Source organism: Manacus candei, unplaced genomic scaffold (assembly GCF_025592945.1).
Source record: "Manacus candei isolate 608988 ecotype Guabito, Panama unplaced genomic scaffold, ASM2559294v1 h1tg000023l, whole genome shotgun sequence".
Lineage (NCBI taxonomy): Eukaryota > Metazoa > Chordata > Aves > Passeriformes > Pipridae > Manacus > Manacus candei.
Window position 1 is genome coordinate 9,691,199 of NW_026138071.1, and position 18,167 is coordinate 9,709,365.

An 18,167-nucleotide genomic window follows, 5' to 3' on the forward strand; every position below is an offset into this window, starting at 1 on the left:
CCATACATTTTAGTAGCCATAATATCTAATTTAAAACAGCTTCCAATGAGCCAAAGAACAGTACCCAGGGAAGGAAGAAGAAAAAAGAAAAAGAAAAAGCCGCAAAAACCAAACCAACCAACCAACAACAACATTAAAAAGCCACAGATTCTGGGAACTGTAAATTATTGTAGTTCTTGAAAGCTAAACATTATTTACATCAGCTAAGGATTTGGCCCAACATGCACAATTCCACTTCAAAGTTCATTTTTTCCCACCTCCATAGTGCTCTGTTTCTCATCTCCTCAGTTAATAACACATGAGAATTTCTAATTAGTTTATTCCAAATTTTTCTTACAGTTATTTTTATGCCTTTCTTTATCAATGACCGAGAAGGGAAAAAAGCACTGATTGATCAATTAATCAAGCTTTATCAACATACAATATTCCTTGATACTCCAGAAATGTCTGCGAAACAATTTCCTCCAATCATAAGATCAATGAATCAATGTAAAATCCCAGTAATTAAATTTATCAACTTGGTATCAATACATCTGGCACTTTATGAAAGTATTATGTGAAGTTTGTTCTCCTAAGGGATATATTGATTGAGGGCAAAGAGCCAAATATTTCTATTATTAGATCTGGGGATGCAAGATCAAAACTCACTCTGTTATAAACATACAAATGTTTCATATAGGCAGATCTCATGCTGATTCTGTACCATTAAACCCACTCCTAACAAGCAGATAAGCTTATTAATTGATGATTAAGACTACAGAAAGATCAGTCATTATATTTAATGCTTCTTGTATGCATTCATTGAACAAACTTATTGACAGGAACCATATAGAATCATTTTCCTCCAGGAATTATATCTTAAAAAAAGAATACAGCATCTAAACAAAAGCAGATCTCAAACCTTGTTCATGCAGCATAAAATAGCCTTAATTAACTTATTAAATTTTCAAATTAAAGCTTTGTAGTTTGAAAGAGATTACCACTTCTCTCTCCATTGTATATAGCAGTTATGAATAGAAAAATGAAAAATAAAGACTAAAGATGACACATCGGATAAGAGCCATACTGAAAACCAAAACAAGGAAACAGAAGCACCATCCAAGTGGTTTACAGTTTAATTTTCAACAGGCTAGTATAAAAACTATTTTGGAATATATTTTTAGTTGCTAACCCTTACTACATATGCAAAAGCAAGTAGGGCAAAAAAGTTCATCAAGTGCCATTTTTCAATTATAAGAAAAGAGCAGTAGGTCTTTTTATATGAAGATGAAAAAAAAAAAGAATGTTTGACTCTGCTTAAATATAAAAACATCTTAAAGGACAGCTAATGACATAAGACTTGTCATTTTTTCCCAGGAACTGTATGATAAAAATATTAATAGCAATACAGTCTTCATATTTCTAAAATACTGCTAGAATAAGAGAAGTAAACATCTCTGTGCTTTCAGAATGTTGCAATAAATAAAAACAATTTGATCTGGTACTGAAGGTACCTTATTAAGGAGGGCGGGGGAAATAATAACAAAACCCCCAAACCCACCAGATTCATGTAGGAGTGTTACAAACATCAAATAACAATGAGTCTTTATTAACATGCTATGATTCCTTCATTTCAAACATGATTAATTAGCAAGTATAACACTCACCAAAACTCCCACCACGCTGCTGTTTGCTGCCTATTTGCAAATGGGTCTCTATCAAGTAACCATAAGCAGTGTTAGTCTCATTTACGACACTGAAGAAAAGAAGTCAAAGCATCCTGCTTTAAGGAAGATTTCACTCATACCCTAGCCAAAAAGAAAAGCACAAAAAACAGAAACCCAACAACAAGCAAACATCAAATCCCTCTTTCATCAAAGGGATTCCTTGATAATCCAAACATAAACTTCATGCAAAATGAAAAACTTTTTAGTGAAGTTGCTAAACAATTCAAATTATTGAAATTAGGTAGAGATAAAAGATCAGTTTGGACTTTGTTTTCATCTTTTTTTTTTTTACTTGAAATCTCCACTTTATATTCAATTTGAAATACTGTTTCTGTTGAGAATGAAACCGTGGTTCATGTGCCAAAAAATGGAAACAAAAGGAGGATGAGAAGGGGAAGATACACTTAACGGGACTCTTGCCATGTTTTAAGCTCTGCAAACAGATACCTTCAAATGTACCTTGCTTGCAATAAACATTACTTTGTCAGTAAAAGAAACTTTGATTTACAGGGAGGAGAGGTAGAAACTGAGATTACAAATACAGAAAAAGAAACAAGACTGAGATGAGAGGAAAAAAAATGCCTTCTCAAGGCAATATACATCTATAAATACCATCACAAAAATAACAGAAAAAGGTTCTATTTGGAAGCAACAGATGTATTCCTAAGCAAGAAAATATCCCTGTCGAAATAATGCACAGATTCGTACAGACAGGATCCTTAGAAGTATGAAAAAAGACTGTCTGTGTGGCAAAGCTAAAGTTTCAATCTGAAAATAAAAATTAGGCAGAAGATCCGATACCTCCTTGATTTACCAGCTCTGTATCACATATACTTGATGATTTTGTCACGCCCCAAGCAGAGTCATTTTTAAGTGCAAATCGGTCCTACTTCTTCCAGCTTTCTCAATTTTATAAATTTGGGATCAAAAACATCAAAGTAGCTTCCACTTTGGACCTAACTTTTAGAGGATCAATCTGACAAGTCACTGCTTGATAGATGTTTCTCTTGATAAACGACTTGTTCAAAAGAGACATTGTAGCTTTCATTTCCTGACCACAACACACTTTTAATTTGCAACAGCAGAGCTGCTCGAGTGTGACTAGTTCCCACTTTCCAGCCTTTCAGGATTGTAGTACTGTCAGGCCACATGCACGGGCAAAACAAAAACTCAGAAAGAGATGCATTCGCAACAAGAATTGTAGCAAAACTTTTCCTCAAACAGGAACTTGATTACATTTGATTTCTCCTAAGAGAGGGCTCTTAAACATCCCTTCCAACCACCTCCAATCCCTAACATTTTAGGGAAGAGGGGAAAAGAGAAAAGTCATATTTGGAAATATATACTTAAGTGTCACGGAATATATATAGCTGCCTAATAGTATCATGTTTATTATATATACATATATTACTGCTACTATAATTATTATTATTATCTGAGAATCACATTTAACAGTCCAAACCATCCACACCATCCAATTTCAGCTCTCAGCATACTGTCCGATTCCCGATTTAAAATTTATAAATGTAATATCCTCCTCATCACAAGCAGCAGTCCAATCTGCTCTGAATATATATTACAGCTTTAACATCACAGAGGGAAATCTCCCATCTGGCAATCACATTTGCTCCAACAGCTCTAGGAAAAAAAAAAAAAAAAGAAAGAAAAAAAAATGTTCCGCTCTCGCTTGCTTGCTCTTCCCCTTAAAACATTTCTCAGAGCGAATTATGTGCATCTAAAATAAACAGTTGCCTTATTGATCGTTTCAAAGTCAACAAGTTCTAAATGCAAAATGCAATCATATAGCACCCAGGATATGTTTAGCAATATAGTCACCTACAACACCAAAATAGGAGTGTACATTGTGCAACTGCTCTCTCAATTTCTTTCCTGCATTCAGATATGTTATTACGAGAGATCATCAGCCACACACGCCAGACCTCCCCCTTATCCCAAACACACACACACAGACACACACACACAGACACACACACACACACACACACACACATGCTCTCCCTCTCTCTCCTAGGGTCTAGGGTCTCTCTCCATCCTTATTTGTTACTACCACATGCAATTAAAAAGTGAACATACCCCCTTTTTTTGTTTGCTCAAAACAGACTAATAGTCATTTTTGTTGTTACTTCCTTAGCCTTAACCGCATACCTAGAGATGCATGTACTGCACCACGAGGAAATCTATTGAAATTTCCCATGCTCCATTTTATTTCACTTTTTGGAGGAGGGGGCAGCATGGGGGGCTGGAGAGTGACCATTAAAATTAAGCCAGTTTCAGCACCTGATTATTTCATTCTGTTACAAATTGAGAGCAGAGCAGTGTGAACCAGACACTTGTAAACTGAGCATAAAATAACCCTTATTAAATCATATTAAACATTCGGCCACAACAGTAATTTTGTTTGTTTACATGCAAAACATTCCCTCACCCCAAATCAGTTAGAACCTCTAGCAGATGATTATGCTGAAAGTAAGAGAAGGAAAAGCAGCTGGAGTTTAAATGAATGCTCAAAAAATACTAGTTTGCAAAAGGAAAGGATGCATTTTAGGTATGGATGTACGAGCACATAGATGTGTAAGTGTATATATTCATTGGTACACATTTTTGCCTTCTCCACTCACCGAGTTTTACTAATTTACATACCACTGGAGTTCAGTGGTGTATATAGTGCACTGCTAGAAACATGCAACTTCAGGTTTTACAACTGAGATCAATACAATGGACAAATATAATGCTATAATCGAAGCAGAAATGATAAACAAATGATAGCAAGAGAAAAAAATGTTTATATATATACACAAGTGAAAATATACTATTAAACATTAGGTATTTATTACAAAATATTTGCATGCAGAGTCCTCAGTGCGTTATCATGCTATTTAAATTTGTCTTTGCTATTTAGATGCAAAGGAAGTAGATCCCAAAACGGACATACCATAAACACTGGTGCTACTGATCATTTCTTGCTGGCAGCACAAAAAGCTGAATTGGATTTTTCACAAGCAGGAATTCCAAAGGTTGCTTTTCATTAAAGCCACTTTTCCTCTCAGCTATCAAATGTCACTGCCTTGAAACGTGGGCCCTTTCGTCAGGTATTCATTTAACCTACATGCATATAATTAAGTGGGAAAGCAACATCAACAAAAAGGGGATCTCAGATCACAAGAGAAGAAAGAAAGGGGGAAAAAAAAGCACATGACCAGGAATGCAAGTCCATGTCAATTTCACTCACTCCCATTGAAACTAACAAGAGCTCCAGGGAGGATAGTAATAGGATCAGTGGATTGTATATACCATTAAATTATACATCTTTCTCTCCCTCCTGAGCCAACAATACGCCCACCACGCTGTACCCCCTCCAAGATGATGTGCTTACATTTACTGCAACAGCTTCTCTGACATATTCGTGCCCTCCTCAGCCAAGACACAACAATTTAAACCTAACTTTTGTTTTGTGAGATTCTTATTTGCACTTATTTGGTCAGAAGTTAGTTGCCTCAAAGTCCAGACTCACGTTACCTGCAGTTTATTATTTTCAAAGCAACTTAAAAATAAATCCAATTAGGAGGAGGAGGAGGTGGGGAGGGAGCTTGCAATCGCGAACTCTTAATCTGCCTACTATTGTTGGCAATGATCAAGGAGGAAAAACCATGCACCGCGATTGTATATCTGTACTTTCCAGACTACGATCAGGCAAGCAGACCGGAGTGTTTAGTATCAGAAAACGACTGCAAATTAGGCAAAATATATAGGGCACGAACAGGCGATTAATACGCGGCTGTCTCGGAGAGCTTTAAGATGAAATAAAATTTAAAACGATGGTAGGAAGACTAGTGGGGGAAAAAAAAAAAAGATCCTCTTACCTGGAGATTTGGTACAAGAACCCGATAGGTTAGAGTAGCATCGATCCGATGTGTTTGCTGATGAATGGGGGCTCGGGTTAAGTGAAGGTGCCTATGATTTGAAATCATTCCAAGTTTTTGAAGGGAAGACTGACTGCAGCCTCTGCCATGTTGGAATTTCAAACCCAAAACAGCTGCTTTGCAAGGAGCCAGCATGCCAGCAGCTGGACGCCTGCGCAGAGCGCCGCCGAGCCAAATTCAAATCACTTTCACGCGAAGAGCCAAAGATCAGTTTTCAAAGGGGGAGCGGCGCGGGGGGCGGGGGCGCTCCGCGGTCCTGCGCGCCGGGGCCGCCGCTTCCCGCGGGGGGCGGCGGGGAGCCCGCGCTGCGGCCCCGCACACGCTACCCGGCCCGGCGGGACGGGCCAGGGGCTCCGTCCGCGGCAGCGACGGCGCGGGGCTCCCCTCGGGCGCGGCGGTGCGGGGCCGGGGCCTAGCGGCGTCCGCGCCCGCGGGGCAGGCGGGCAGGCACCGGCCGCGGAGGTTCCCCCCTCCCGTAGAGATTCCCCCGGGCCGCGGCCGCCTCCGCTCTGCCGCGGCCGCCCCGCGTCCCCCCCGCCTGGGGCCGGCGGGGCGTCCCGGCTCGGCCTGCGCGGCTGCCTTGCCCGGCGGCTCCTGCGCCGCGTCCCCGAGCGGGCGGGCGGGCGGCGTCGGGGCTCGCCGGTCGCCACCGCCTCCGGCCCCAGGAAAATGGCCGGGGTGGAAGTGCCGTCCCGGCCCGAGCGGCGGCGGCGGGGCCGCGCAGCCGTTCCCGGCCCCGCGCTGCTCCCGGGGAGCCCCGGGCGCTTGCCCGCCGCAGCCCGGCTGCTCTCAGCCGCGGAGAGGCATTCCCGATAGCCGGCAATGGCTGAGGGGCCCCGGCAGCCACACCTCCCTCTCCCCGCACTTCCCAGCCCGGCTTGGCGGGGGATGGCAGGGAGCCAGCTCAGCTACCCCGGCCCACAGCTGCCGGGGACTCCCCTTGCATCAGAGGGATTCCCCGGGGGGGCCGTTGGACGGGCTTTACAGCCTCCTCATGCTGGCGGGGAACGCGTAAAGTGGCTAGGCAGCACAAATCGGGCCCTGCCTCTCGCCAACGAGTCTCCCCGGCGCGGCCGAAGCCCCGTGCCCGGGTGCTCCCCGGCACCCCACTCTCCTCTGGCCATCCCCGCACACGGCTGCGCCCCCGCATCCCGATCACCGCAGCTGTGGAACGGGGAGTGAGAGCTTCCCGCGAGACAGATCCACGTTCCTGGGTTTACACCTGATGGGTCTGTCTGAGCATTTTTACCTTTTAACGGGGAAGAAGCCACGCTGTCCGGATGCCGTTCCTGGGTTTTGGTTTAGAGTCCTCCTGGAGTGGTTTCACTTCCTCTCTTCCTCATCCTGCTGAGGAGTTAAGGATGGCTTGAGAGGGTTTGTCCATCCTGGATATAGAAGAGACTGATCAAATTTTCTTAGTAAAAATGGAAAATACAGAGGCAGTTAAGGCTCTGGAGGAGGCAGGGGAGACCAGTCCCAGGGGATTAGCATCTGGAAGAGTGGGAATAGTCTGGTTTCCTGGCTGTTTTCCTTTTCAGTAATATAGTAGGCCTAAATAAAACTCTGAACTAGTTGCCAGCAGAAGCTGCTGTGAACTGTCAGCCAGTCCCTATCCTACCCAGGTAATGGAAGAGGAAAAGAGAGGACAGGAAGGCCTGTATGATTGATGTGGTCCGTGAAGTGATTCAGTTAATCCAAAATGATTTTTACCTGCTGTAGATTTTTGAGAGGTCTGAGCTTCCCCAGGTGACAAAGCTGTGCCTAGAGATTGGAAATAAAAAGACAGAGCAAAAGAGCTAGACAAACTTCTGCTTATTAAGAATATGGAAGGTGTTCCTGGATCACTTGGACAGCTGGGGATAACTCTAGCGCTGCTACATAAGGAGAGCACTGCTGGTGGAATAACAAAAGTGTCCTGAAGCAAGGAGCTGGTTTAGAGCAGATACAGCTTACACTGGCATAACTGCATTGGTTTCCCAGTATGTCCCAAGTAAAACAAAACATATACAGGAAAACACAGCTTAACTGAATTTTGGGATATAGAGAGCTATTTTTAGAACTTGCAACACAGCTATAGCAACAGAAGTCTCTAGAAATAGCTTAGGCAGCTGCCCAGAGTAGTCAGTAGGTGAGACACCCCACCACGCCACCCACATGGTCCAGTCTGCACCATGTTCTTCTGGCACCTTTTCCCTGCCCTCAGCATCGGGTGGCTACAAGCAACAGGCTCATAGCCTGGATCAGCCCATTGCCTGTGCAGAGAGCTGCTCATTGTCCCTTCTACAAGAGTTTGTGGGTATAAGCAGCTGCTTCAGCAAGCAGACAACTGCTCCAAATGCAGGTAACATGTCAGTAGCCTTTGATATTCACTAATATGACCCAACTATATGTTACATTTAGTAGTCTTTGATGCTGAAATCTGCAACATAGCATATTGCCTCTGCTACAGTTGCTAGCACCAAGTGCTGAAAGTAAGTCATCGTGGTCCCAAGATCATGAGTTTGGTCTAAAATCATATTTTTAAACATAAAAAGGGTTCTTTTTGTCTTTGCTATTTTATACATCTGGATTCTTTTTCCATTTTTGTTTCCTAAAACATGGCACTATGCACTTTTTCTCTCAAGTGAAAGATGACTTATTGCACAGTTACAGAGCTCTGTGATTTGTAGCTGTAGGAAAGCAATGGCTGGCAATTACCACAAGGCATTACTAGATGAGCACAAGTGCTTTTGAAACCTTCTGCCCAGTAAAGAATACATTTATCAATCTTTGTATTGCATTAACCACAGTATTTTAATTTTATATACATATATATTTCTTTCCTTACGGCTTCTCCTACCCCATTAGAACAGCCTGAGTTGAAACAGTAGGCATGGAGTATATGTTTGGGTTGACATTCATCTCTGGGCAGAAGGTCAACATAAGACTTACGTACCATATTAAGTTCTTATTTTGCGATCTGAATTAGGCTGAAGTGAAGGCCTTGTTCCACTCATCTGTATATGGATGAATTCCACTCTTTGTTTAAAATGCCACCAGTCCTTCTGAATGGGAAATTCTCACAGACTTTCAAACTGGGAATGTTACTTTGAGCCTATTTCAACATCTAGGTGAAATGTTCACAATGAAATTCTAAACCACATGAAACTTGCCTGGTTTCAGGTTTTGTTACAAACTCCAACCTCAGATCAGACTCTTTGAAAGGTTCACAGACCTTTTCTGCAAATCTAGATTAATAACATTTAGACCAAATGAATTGTGAAAACAAAACAAAAATCACAGAAAACAAAGAACAAGAACATATAACTACGCTACTATGAGATGTTGATGTGATGCATGTGGACTTTGTAGTTTCTATTGGGTGTGTCTAGTAAAGGTTTTTAAGAGATAATAAAAACAACAGTGCACTATGAAATATTCTTTAGTGACTTTACATTAATTATATGGATTTCATTTGTAAATGAGAGCAAGTTTTCAAAACGGCAGACAATGTTAGAGTTTTTCTAATGCCAACAATTTGTCAGCACCTGTGTTCCCCTTGTGTGCTGGCAGTGTAGACCTCCAGGGCAGGGCCTCTTGCCTGTCTCCCTCCCTCTGTGCTGCAGAATCCCTCCAGTCTCCCACTCTCAGACCTCATGTGAGGCAACCACAGGTATCATTACCTACTAGGATGTGCTGCAATAAACATGCTACAAGTGCTCTTTTTTGGAGTTGTGGTCACTGGTAAATGCATGGACTATTTTATTCCTTTGTGAGGAGCACAATCTGTTTAAGAACTCAGGCAACTCAAATCAGATGTTTATACCACATGGATCCCTACTGAGCACTGAGGTGGCTCCGGATCCCACATGTTGTGACATTTCCAGAATGTGTGTGGCATGACAGACCTTCCTGGGTCTCTTCTCTGTCTGATTCGAACGGTCATCAGAGGAACCTCATTCTCTATAACTAAGGACTCGCTGCCTTTTATGTGTCACCTTCTTATGTGTCAGCATGAGTGCAATGGCTGCTTCAGTTTGCTGGAGCTGAGATTCCAGGAGGCAACAACACTTGTGTGGGCCCTAAAGTATTTATAAATATAGACCAGAAGTAATTACCTCTTTCTTGCATACAGGCAACTAACATTTAGTTGAATGAATGTCCTAAACAAACCTCGTACCAAACAATGGAACAATGGTCCAACACAAAGGAGTAGTTCATTCAAAATATTGTTAAATGTTGCTTCAAGGTTCTTCCCTGGAGATCGTAAGGGATGAAGTCCTCCCTTCTAGCCATACCACTATTCTGCACAGTTTCACTTAAAAAGCATCCAAGCCTGAGGTCAGTGACTAAACCAAGAACACATAGTTTCTTCCTGGACTCCTTAGTACACACCATGCTGGCTTAGGTACTGGAAGTACCTCATATAATAAAACATCATTTGATCTCTTAAGCTAAAAGAGGGTATGCTTAGATTAGATATTAGAAAGAATTTTTTTACTGTGAAAAAATAGAGAGACACTGGAATGGATTGCCTAGAGAAGCTGTGGATGCCACATCCCTGGAGGACTTCAAGGCCAGGTTTGATGGGGCTTTGAGCAACCTGGTCTAGTGGAAGGTGTCCCTTTCCATGGCAGACAGATGTTACATTGGAACTAGACAAACTTTGAGGTCCCTTCCAACCCAAACCATTCTATGACCATTCTATGAATCTATGACCACAGGCCATATTTAATGTAATTCCTGACTGTGTCAGAAAGAAAAAAATTATAAAAAGAACATCTGTCCACAGAGGCACTTCTTGCATCTTTGTTGTGCCAGTGTAAAAACTGATAACTTTTATAACTTGTAACTACTTTGGGTTAGATCCTGGGGTGTTAAAGACATAGTGTTTCCAATATTTTTGTTCTCTTCTTCGTACATTTCCACTTCCGTGGAATGAGGACTGCATTGCCTTAATTTCAGCAAGATTTCTAGCCAAACCCTTTAGTGGTCATTCTCTACAATCTTGCTGAATACTTGGTGCTTTGGCATCATAAAACTATTGGTCCTCTGAAGTCACTTCTATTTTCCATTTTAGTCCTAGAGGAGAAGTTGTTCACAATATCCAACAAAAATATTCATTTAGCAAGTGCCCTGTATAACAGAACAACATATAGAGGTTTGTCACATAAACATCTGACAAGACATGTGCCTTCTGGCATTTTTTGAATTTTGAGTGCTTAATATTTTTTTCCTTTGGTCACAAATGCAATTTAATGCAATTTCTACATATTTCTCAAGCAAACTTTAGTACAGAAAGTCCCTCTTGGGGAACTGTAGGAAGGAATTGAATGTTTTTAGGGTTTTTGTTCTCAGTCTTCTTTTATTTTTCACAACGTTGTTCATTAACTGGGTAAGAACTACACTGATTCCTGTCATTTGCCTTACCAAATACATTAATAACTTTTTCTCCTCACTTAAAACAGCCCACATGAGGCCAGAAGGATACAAAGACAGTCCAGCAAGACCAAGACACAGGAATAACAGCTAGAAACATGGTTTCTCTTTTTGCTATCTCTAACACCTTCTTTGCCTTACAAGTACTATGATTGCCTTGGTGCCAACATCTTTCTCCCTGATTCCACATCTCAATCACAATCCTTCCCATTCTCACCTCTGTCTAGTACCAGTCTCACTCATAAGTCCTTGTCCTAAACTATCATCACGTTTTATGACCTCTGACTTGTACCTTCCTGCTGTGCCTGGACACATTTTCTTTTCTTGGATTTTTCGCCCCCTCTCCTTGATGGTCGCCCTTTTCTAAATTCTGATCAAGCTGCTTCTTATTCCATGTTTTTCCGTGATTTGCAGGAAGAAGACTGAGAACATCTGATGGACACTTTTATTCTCTTTGTATTTAGCACCACTGGCAATTGAAAAGAGAAAACTGAGAGCAAGTCCTGCTCAGATCTGCAAGCCCCAGGAAAGAATACAACCACTGCAGACAGAATCTTTGAAGAAGCTAGTAAATGAAATATGCAAACCATTTTACAGAGGCTCAGATTTCTCCAGACTGAGGAAGACTTTCATAGACTGGTGAAAGAGGAATATTCCTTCCCAAACACTGTCCCACTACAAGCAAGTAATCAACAAAATATTTCGAAAATTTCTTAACCTGAGCAAACCAGATTTTCCCTCAGTGCATTCTGAGAAACAGCTGACCATATTTGCTGAAAGTTTTGCAAAAATAGCCCAAGGCAGATATTTGGCATGAAAATTGCTGCCTAACCACTTATGTTTGACAAACTAACAAGCAACTGGAAAAAGGTTCTTACAATGAAACTTTGACTCAAAGTATCCCCTTGTAAGAGCCTACAATTAATGATTACCAATAACAGAACATATTTTACATAATGCTTAGTACTTAATGACTTAATTTAGACAGTGCCTAGAAAGAAAAAAAAACAAAACACAAAACAACAAACAACACTTTATTTTGGAGGGGGAGTGAAATAGTGAAAATCAAACAGTTGTATGCTTACTAAACTGCAATTTTTTCCCAAGTGCTTTTTCCAAACACTTAATATCAAAAATGCTTTGTATCTCATGTCCAAATGTACATTAAAAAGTCACTCATTTACCTTACAAATGAATGGAATCAACTTTGGAATCAAAGGAAAGACAAACATTTAGCACTGGACTTGCTCAAAATATGCACATGAAGAAATTTCCCTAATAAAATACTTGCTATAGGATCTGTATGTCTGATAAAATACCCACAGGGTTTTATTTGCTATTGCTTTAGAAACAAACTATTACTCACTTTTTCTTTCTAATGTGTAAAAGTTCCCTTACTCTTAGATGAATATCTTTCTCTACGTAACACTCCTACACCATGTTATTGATCTTCACAGGATAAAATTATTTTTATAGTAAAATTAAAACAATGTTTGTGACATATAATAATATAGTTTATATAATAATTTATTATTGTTTTCAAAATTGCCTCTAGCATTGATGTGGGTGTATTTTAGTCTTGAAATAACTTTATCAATCTATCTATGCATCTCTAAAGCTTTTCATTCTCTAGAGCTTTTCAAAAAGTGAAATATTTTTTAATTTTTGCTAGGGAATCATCTTTAAGAAAGTCATGTTTATAAGACTTAATCAAACATCCAAAATAAAACACCTTTCCAACCAGCATTTCAGACAAGACATTTTTGAAGAAGAAAAAGAAAAAACTATTCAGATTTCAAATATCTCTATTCAGATGATCTGAGCAATACAGCTGTCCTACATATGATATTCTTCCATTGCAAGAAATATATTGTCTCAGGAGACAAAGCTGTTTACAAAGTAAATTAATACGGTTGGATTTGGTGCTATGAGAGAGCATCCTTCTCCCCTGCCTGTAGTGTAACAAATAAATCTTGCTAACTTGTACTTTCTTCTAACTTCCTTAGGAAGTTCAAATTTGCTAAATGCACAGCACTGACTGCAATCAACAAGGCACTTAAGTATGTGCTTAATTTTGTGCACATGAGTAATCACATTACAGTAAATGGAACTTGAATGCTCAAAGTTAAGCACACACTTAAGTGCTTTGCTGGATCAGGGCCAGAACATGGCAACTTGCAGGTCATCCTTACTGCACAGTAAGAGATCACAAACCTTAAATATCCTGTACAAACCTTCTCCCTACTTCAACTCATCAGTACCAAAGGCAAGGAGAAAAATAATAAGTAGCTGCTGCATTCTTTTCTTCTGTTACAAGTCTCTAAACTGGCAGCACTTACAATATAGCAAATTGCCAATACAATAAATTCTCTTAATAAGTATCCATAAAATTACAATTTATTTTAAAGATCATCATTTGTAATTCTATTCTCATAAGACCATTAGACACGTGGGTCTTTTTAATTTTAAATAGTTCTCACAAAAGAATTTATTCAAGACCTTGACCTTAAATTGATACAATTGCACAACTTAATCAGAATTAAACATGAGTCAAAGTAGCACAGAATATTATGATGAGGGTCAACAAAGCCCTTCAGCAACCACGCACAGGCTGCCATTAGCACCACAACCTATGTATCTAGGATTCTGATTCTTGGGATATAATATTCCAAACTAAATGTTTTTATTAAATGTTTTCTGCCAGTTATTATGCCAAATACATTGGGAGGGGGATTGTTGATGACATTTCTTCTTTCCATGCACCTGAAAGGATAGTAAAATATATTAAGAATCTTTTCAATTCAGTCTCAGCTTTTCAATCTGAAATTAAAATTTTACCCACTGTACTACACAGTTATTTAATTTTCTGGCTAAACTGACATGGTTCAGCACTTCTCCAGGACTGTTTCTCTTTTCAATACATGAAATTCATATTTTTTTTTTTAGAATTAGAAACTACATTTAGGTCCAAATCTGCCTGACTGTTGACAGTATTCAGATATAGGGAGCTTCTATGTTTTTTCAACACATAAGTTTCTTCACAAAAATTAGCAGGGTGAAACAGCAAGTAAGGACACACTGCCAAGTCTGATTTTCTACCTATCTACAAAGCAGTTTTCACACTTTCCATGACTGTGAATGTCCTTCTTTTTCTATCTTTTTTTTTTTCTTTTAAATTTTAATTAGGAAGAACTGAAAAATCCTTGTCTATACTGAGAGTGTTTGTATTGGGGGAGGGGGATGTCAAGGAACCAAAAGCACATTCCAAGCCAATTCTGATCTCATTTACAGGGATGAAAATCTGGAATTAATCCACAGAGTTTAACAGACACGTTTTGGGCTTACGTAGATGAGATCTTACATTTATGAGTGAAATCAGTGTTTTCCCCTCTGACATTCTCATGGCTCAAACCAGAAACATTTCCTGAATAAAAAAAGAAAAGGCCAAATCATCCAGTTGGGAAGACTAGCATAATTCCATTGAAGTCAATGGTGTTGTAGTAATTTACATTAGCTGATGATCCAGACGGAAGTATTTAAAAGTTTTCAGAGCAGGCTTCTTTCATTTAAAACTACATTATGGTAGGTGCACTGTTGATGCTCAGAATTAATGTGCAAGTTGTTAATCTCGCTAGACCTGGATTTAAAATTAGACAATGCAATAATTAGTTTGGCACTATCATTCTGCTACCTAGAGGGTAATAATGTAGGTCATAAAATACCAGTGATCAGCACAACTTTTCACACAAAACAAAGAGTCTGTATTGGGAGAGAGGAAAGGAGGGAGGAGAGAAATTCAGAAATCAGTTGTTATCAGACACCAAACTGGGCTGTGAAGTTCTATACCACCTTACAAGTTGCTGTCTTGTGTAGGTCTATTTATGTTTCTCAGCTTCCAATTGTACAGGTGATTCTGTAGGGTTTAGTTGACTCAAAACTGTCTACAAGCTCTCTTTATGTACTATTTTTAAGTTGTACATTCATTATTCTTCATGACTTTAATATTAAAAATTTAGGAATATTATTTATTTTATATTATTGTGCTTTTTTTTTTTTGCTTTTGCTTGAAATATAAGCATTATGCAGCACAAACAGTTTACAAACATAAGAAGTGCAACACTATAGTATATGTATCTTGATTTGTTTTCTTGACAAATGACTACGGGCAACATCAATAATTCAAAGGGAGAAACAATGAAAATATAGAAGAATTGCATTTGTATACTTTTTTCCATCCTGCCATTCTTGCTAGACTTTTACATAAACGTAAAGAATATTAGGAAATCATCAAGTCTAAATGCTAGTCTTGATGAACACTTGCTTATATATTTAAATAATAAGGGTGCTTAAATATATACATTTTGACAGTATATCACACATACATCTATCAAGAAAACAATATTGTATTAGTTTTTGTGTAGTCAGACTGTGTTTGTGTAAGATACACAGAAGAGTTCAGTGAAGATAAGAACATAAAACAGGTGTGTATATGTCTGAAGTATCTCTATGCCTCTTGTATGTATTGTATTAGAAAGTGCACATTCAATGTTACAGATGCATATATTCATAAATCATTTAAAGTTGTGCTTTTCATGTGATATGAGGCACAGATACAAACTTACTAATGATAATTATAGAACTGATGCTGATTTAGTCATTTCAAGAAAGCCATGGAGGCATAATTAGTGTCTGAATGGCCTCAATATTGCATTATTAGGAGGCTAGGGTGAAACTTGAAATGAGAACATCAAGGCTGATAAAAGAAAAGAAAACATGAAATACATACATAATTCATTCTGAGATATTATAAAGGTTTATAACCAGAAACAATAATTTGCAGAAAGCATCTCATGTACTGGAGCCAAGTGCAATAATTTGGTCAACCTGTTTAAGATCAAATAGTATTCTTAGCTATTCTCAGTGGTATCTTTCTAATAAAGTAGCAGCAAACAGACACTGTTTGCTTCTGGTCACTTTTAAAGAATGTTCAGTTTATCAGTGGGGACTTTAATCTCAAGCTTCATAGAGTACAAAAAGAACATTGATCCTACTGTTTCGTCCTCTAGGCCACAAGGCATGCACATTTTTACATTCATTTGTCATAAAACAAAAAATACATTTTGCCCTTTGAAAATACCAAATGCCAGCTTTTAAACAAAATAATTTTCCATCACATTTTTCCCTTTCTTTTAACCTTTCCATCACCACCCCCCCTTCCTTTTATCCCGGACTAATTTCCTCTCTCTGTTAATGCCTTTCTTCCATTTTAAGCACTAGTAAGAACTTCACAGAATTCCTTGTTTTGGACCCTTGCCAAACTGGCCACTGTTTAATGATTTGACACGATAGTTTGAATTAATCAGAATTCTTGACAACCCTCTTTCTAATTTTTCTTCTAGATAGGCTGCAGAATATACAAATAATACCTTTTTAATCAAGTTAGACAAGGGAATGTGTGCTGTCGTCATCTGGGTTAGACCAAATCTACAGATCCAAGAAGTGTGACAAAACCCATTCTTTCTGTACTACTTATTTGAAAATAATTTTTTCCCTTGCTTTCCAATGATCTGAAGTTGCCAGTATCAGAAATGTGTTCAATAGCTTGCTTTCTTAGTCACTGGATCAAGGGTTTATATCCAGTTCTCCACAAAGAATGCATAGGTCTCACCTTCTCCAGCTCTGGAGAGCCAGTTATTGCATATGGTGAGTGGCTCATGCTCTTAAGCTCTGCTCAATCTTTAGTTCAGGCCTCTTTAACTCTCTTCCCTTTCCTCAAGGTTTGCTTCTTTTAGCCTGTGTGGGGCTTTGTTCTAGTTTTTTTTGTGATGGAGCCATGACCAAACAATGTTTTCTAGACCAAAACTGTAGAAAAGTCTTGAAATTTGCTTTTGCTTGTCTGTACTGAAAGAACCCTGAAGGTTAAAGAGTTCATTAAAGGTTTTGCAAGGAAGATATGCATATCCTGTGTCTTTTCTCAAAACATAAATGTTTTTATTAAGCAAAAAGTCAAGGATGTAAGTTACTAAATGGTCTGTGGTTTGCATTTTACTGAGGGACATGCATACACAAATATAAATTTACAACATCCTCTCATATTCCATGGCTACCAAGGTTTAAACACATTTTTGTCTTTAATTTTCACTTAAAGTAGGCAAAATAGAAATTTTTAAGTCCAGTGTCAGCTTGCAAAAATGTAGCTTTGGAGAAGACTTACTGATAGGATAATATTCACAAACTTGAAATGACTGGGGTAGCTCCCAAATGAGTAGACAAGAATGTTCATTCTCTTGACCCATAATTTTACGAATAGCACAGCTCATTTCATTGTAGCCTTCTGTGCCTCACTGAGTTTGTTTTGAAAGTCTGAAGTTTGTATGGGATAAAAGAATATTACAACCGTGAGTGATAAGCATGACTGAGAAAGATCAGATTGTGGCATACAGGACTTGATCCTGAAAAAAATGGAACTCCCTACATGTCATTGTCTTTAGCAGTTGTTATACATTCTGCACTAGAGAGAATCCAGCTTCTGCTTCTCTTTTTTTTTCTTGATTTTTACCAGTAACCTTTAACTTTACAGGAGGAACAATTAACCACATGAGCATATGCATGAAGGACTGTGTCACTGTATCTAAAAATCACCTAGCTAGATAATATTTGACATGTTTATATTTATAATATTATACATACTTTATACAATCTTCCTAAGATTTGTAATAATTTTTTATAATCTAAAATAGTGAGTATGGCAATGTAATATAGAATTGTAGAATTGTTTAGGTTGGAAAAGATGTCTAAGATCATCAAGTCCAGCCATTAACCCAGCACTGCCAAGTCCACCACTAAACCATGTCCCAAAGTGCCACGTCTACATGTCTTTCAAGTACCTCCAGGAATGGCAACTCATTCACTTCCCAGGCCATTCCAATGCCTGACATGATTTAAAAGATACATGCTGGATTGTATTTCAAATTAAATTCTGAGAAAAAAAGCTACACCCTAAAACTAGAGGTGAGAATGAAGTCTCTCTCATAATCTTGGGCTTGATAGTATTTTTGAATTGTAATATTTAGCTATTTCATAATCCATCATATTTCCAGTA

The 18,167-nt window shown here is 39.0% G+C and overlaps 1 protein-coding gene across 4 annotated transcripts in view; it reads right to left on the reverse strand.

Annotated features, from left to right (window-relative positions):
* Positions 1-18,167, reverse strand: part of FIGN (fidgetin, microtubule severing factor) — a 342,028-nt gene that overhangs the window by 100,932 nt on the left and 222,929 nt on the right. For 3 of the 4 annotated variants that reach the window (XM_051787262.1, XM_051787264.1, XM_051787263.1), the window contains 4 exons: positions 7,358-7,408; positions 6,897-7,032; positions 5,588-5,678; positions 4,660-4,829 (listed from right to left, as the gene is read on the reverse strand). In XM_051787262.1, coding sequence (XP_051643222.1) covers positions 4,660-4,684 — 25 coding nt within the window. In that variant the 5' untranslated portion in view covers positions 4,685-4,829; positions 5,588-5,678; positions 6,897-7,032; positions 7,358-7,408. Of the gene's footprint in view, positions 1-4,659; positions 4,830-5,587; positions 5,924-6,896; positions 7,033-7,357; positions 7,409-18,167 lie in introns of those variants that run through there. The other variant, XM_051787265.1, reaches the window with a different exon arrangement.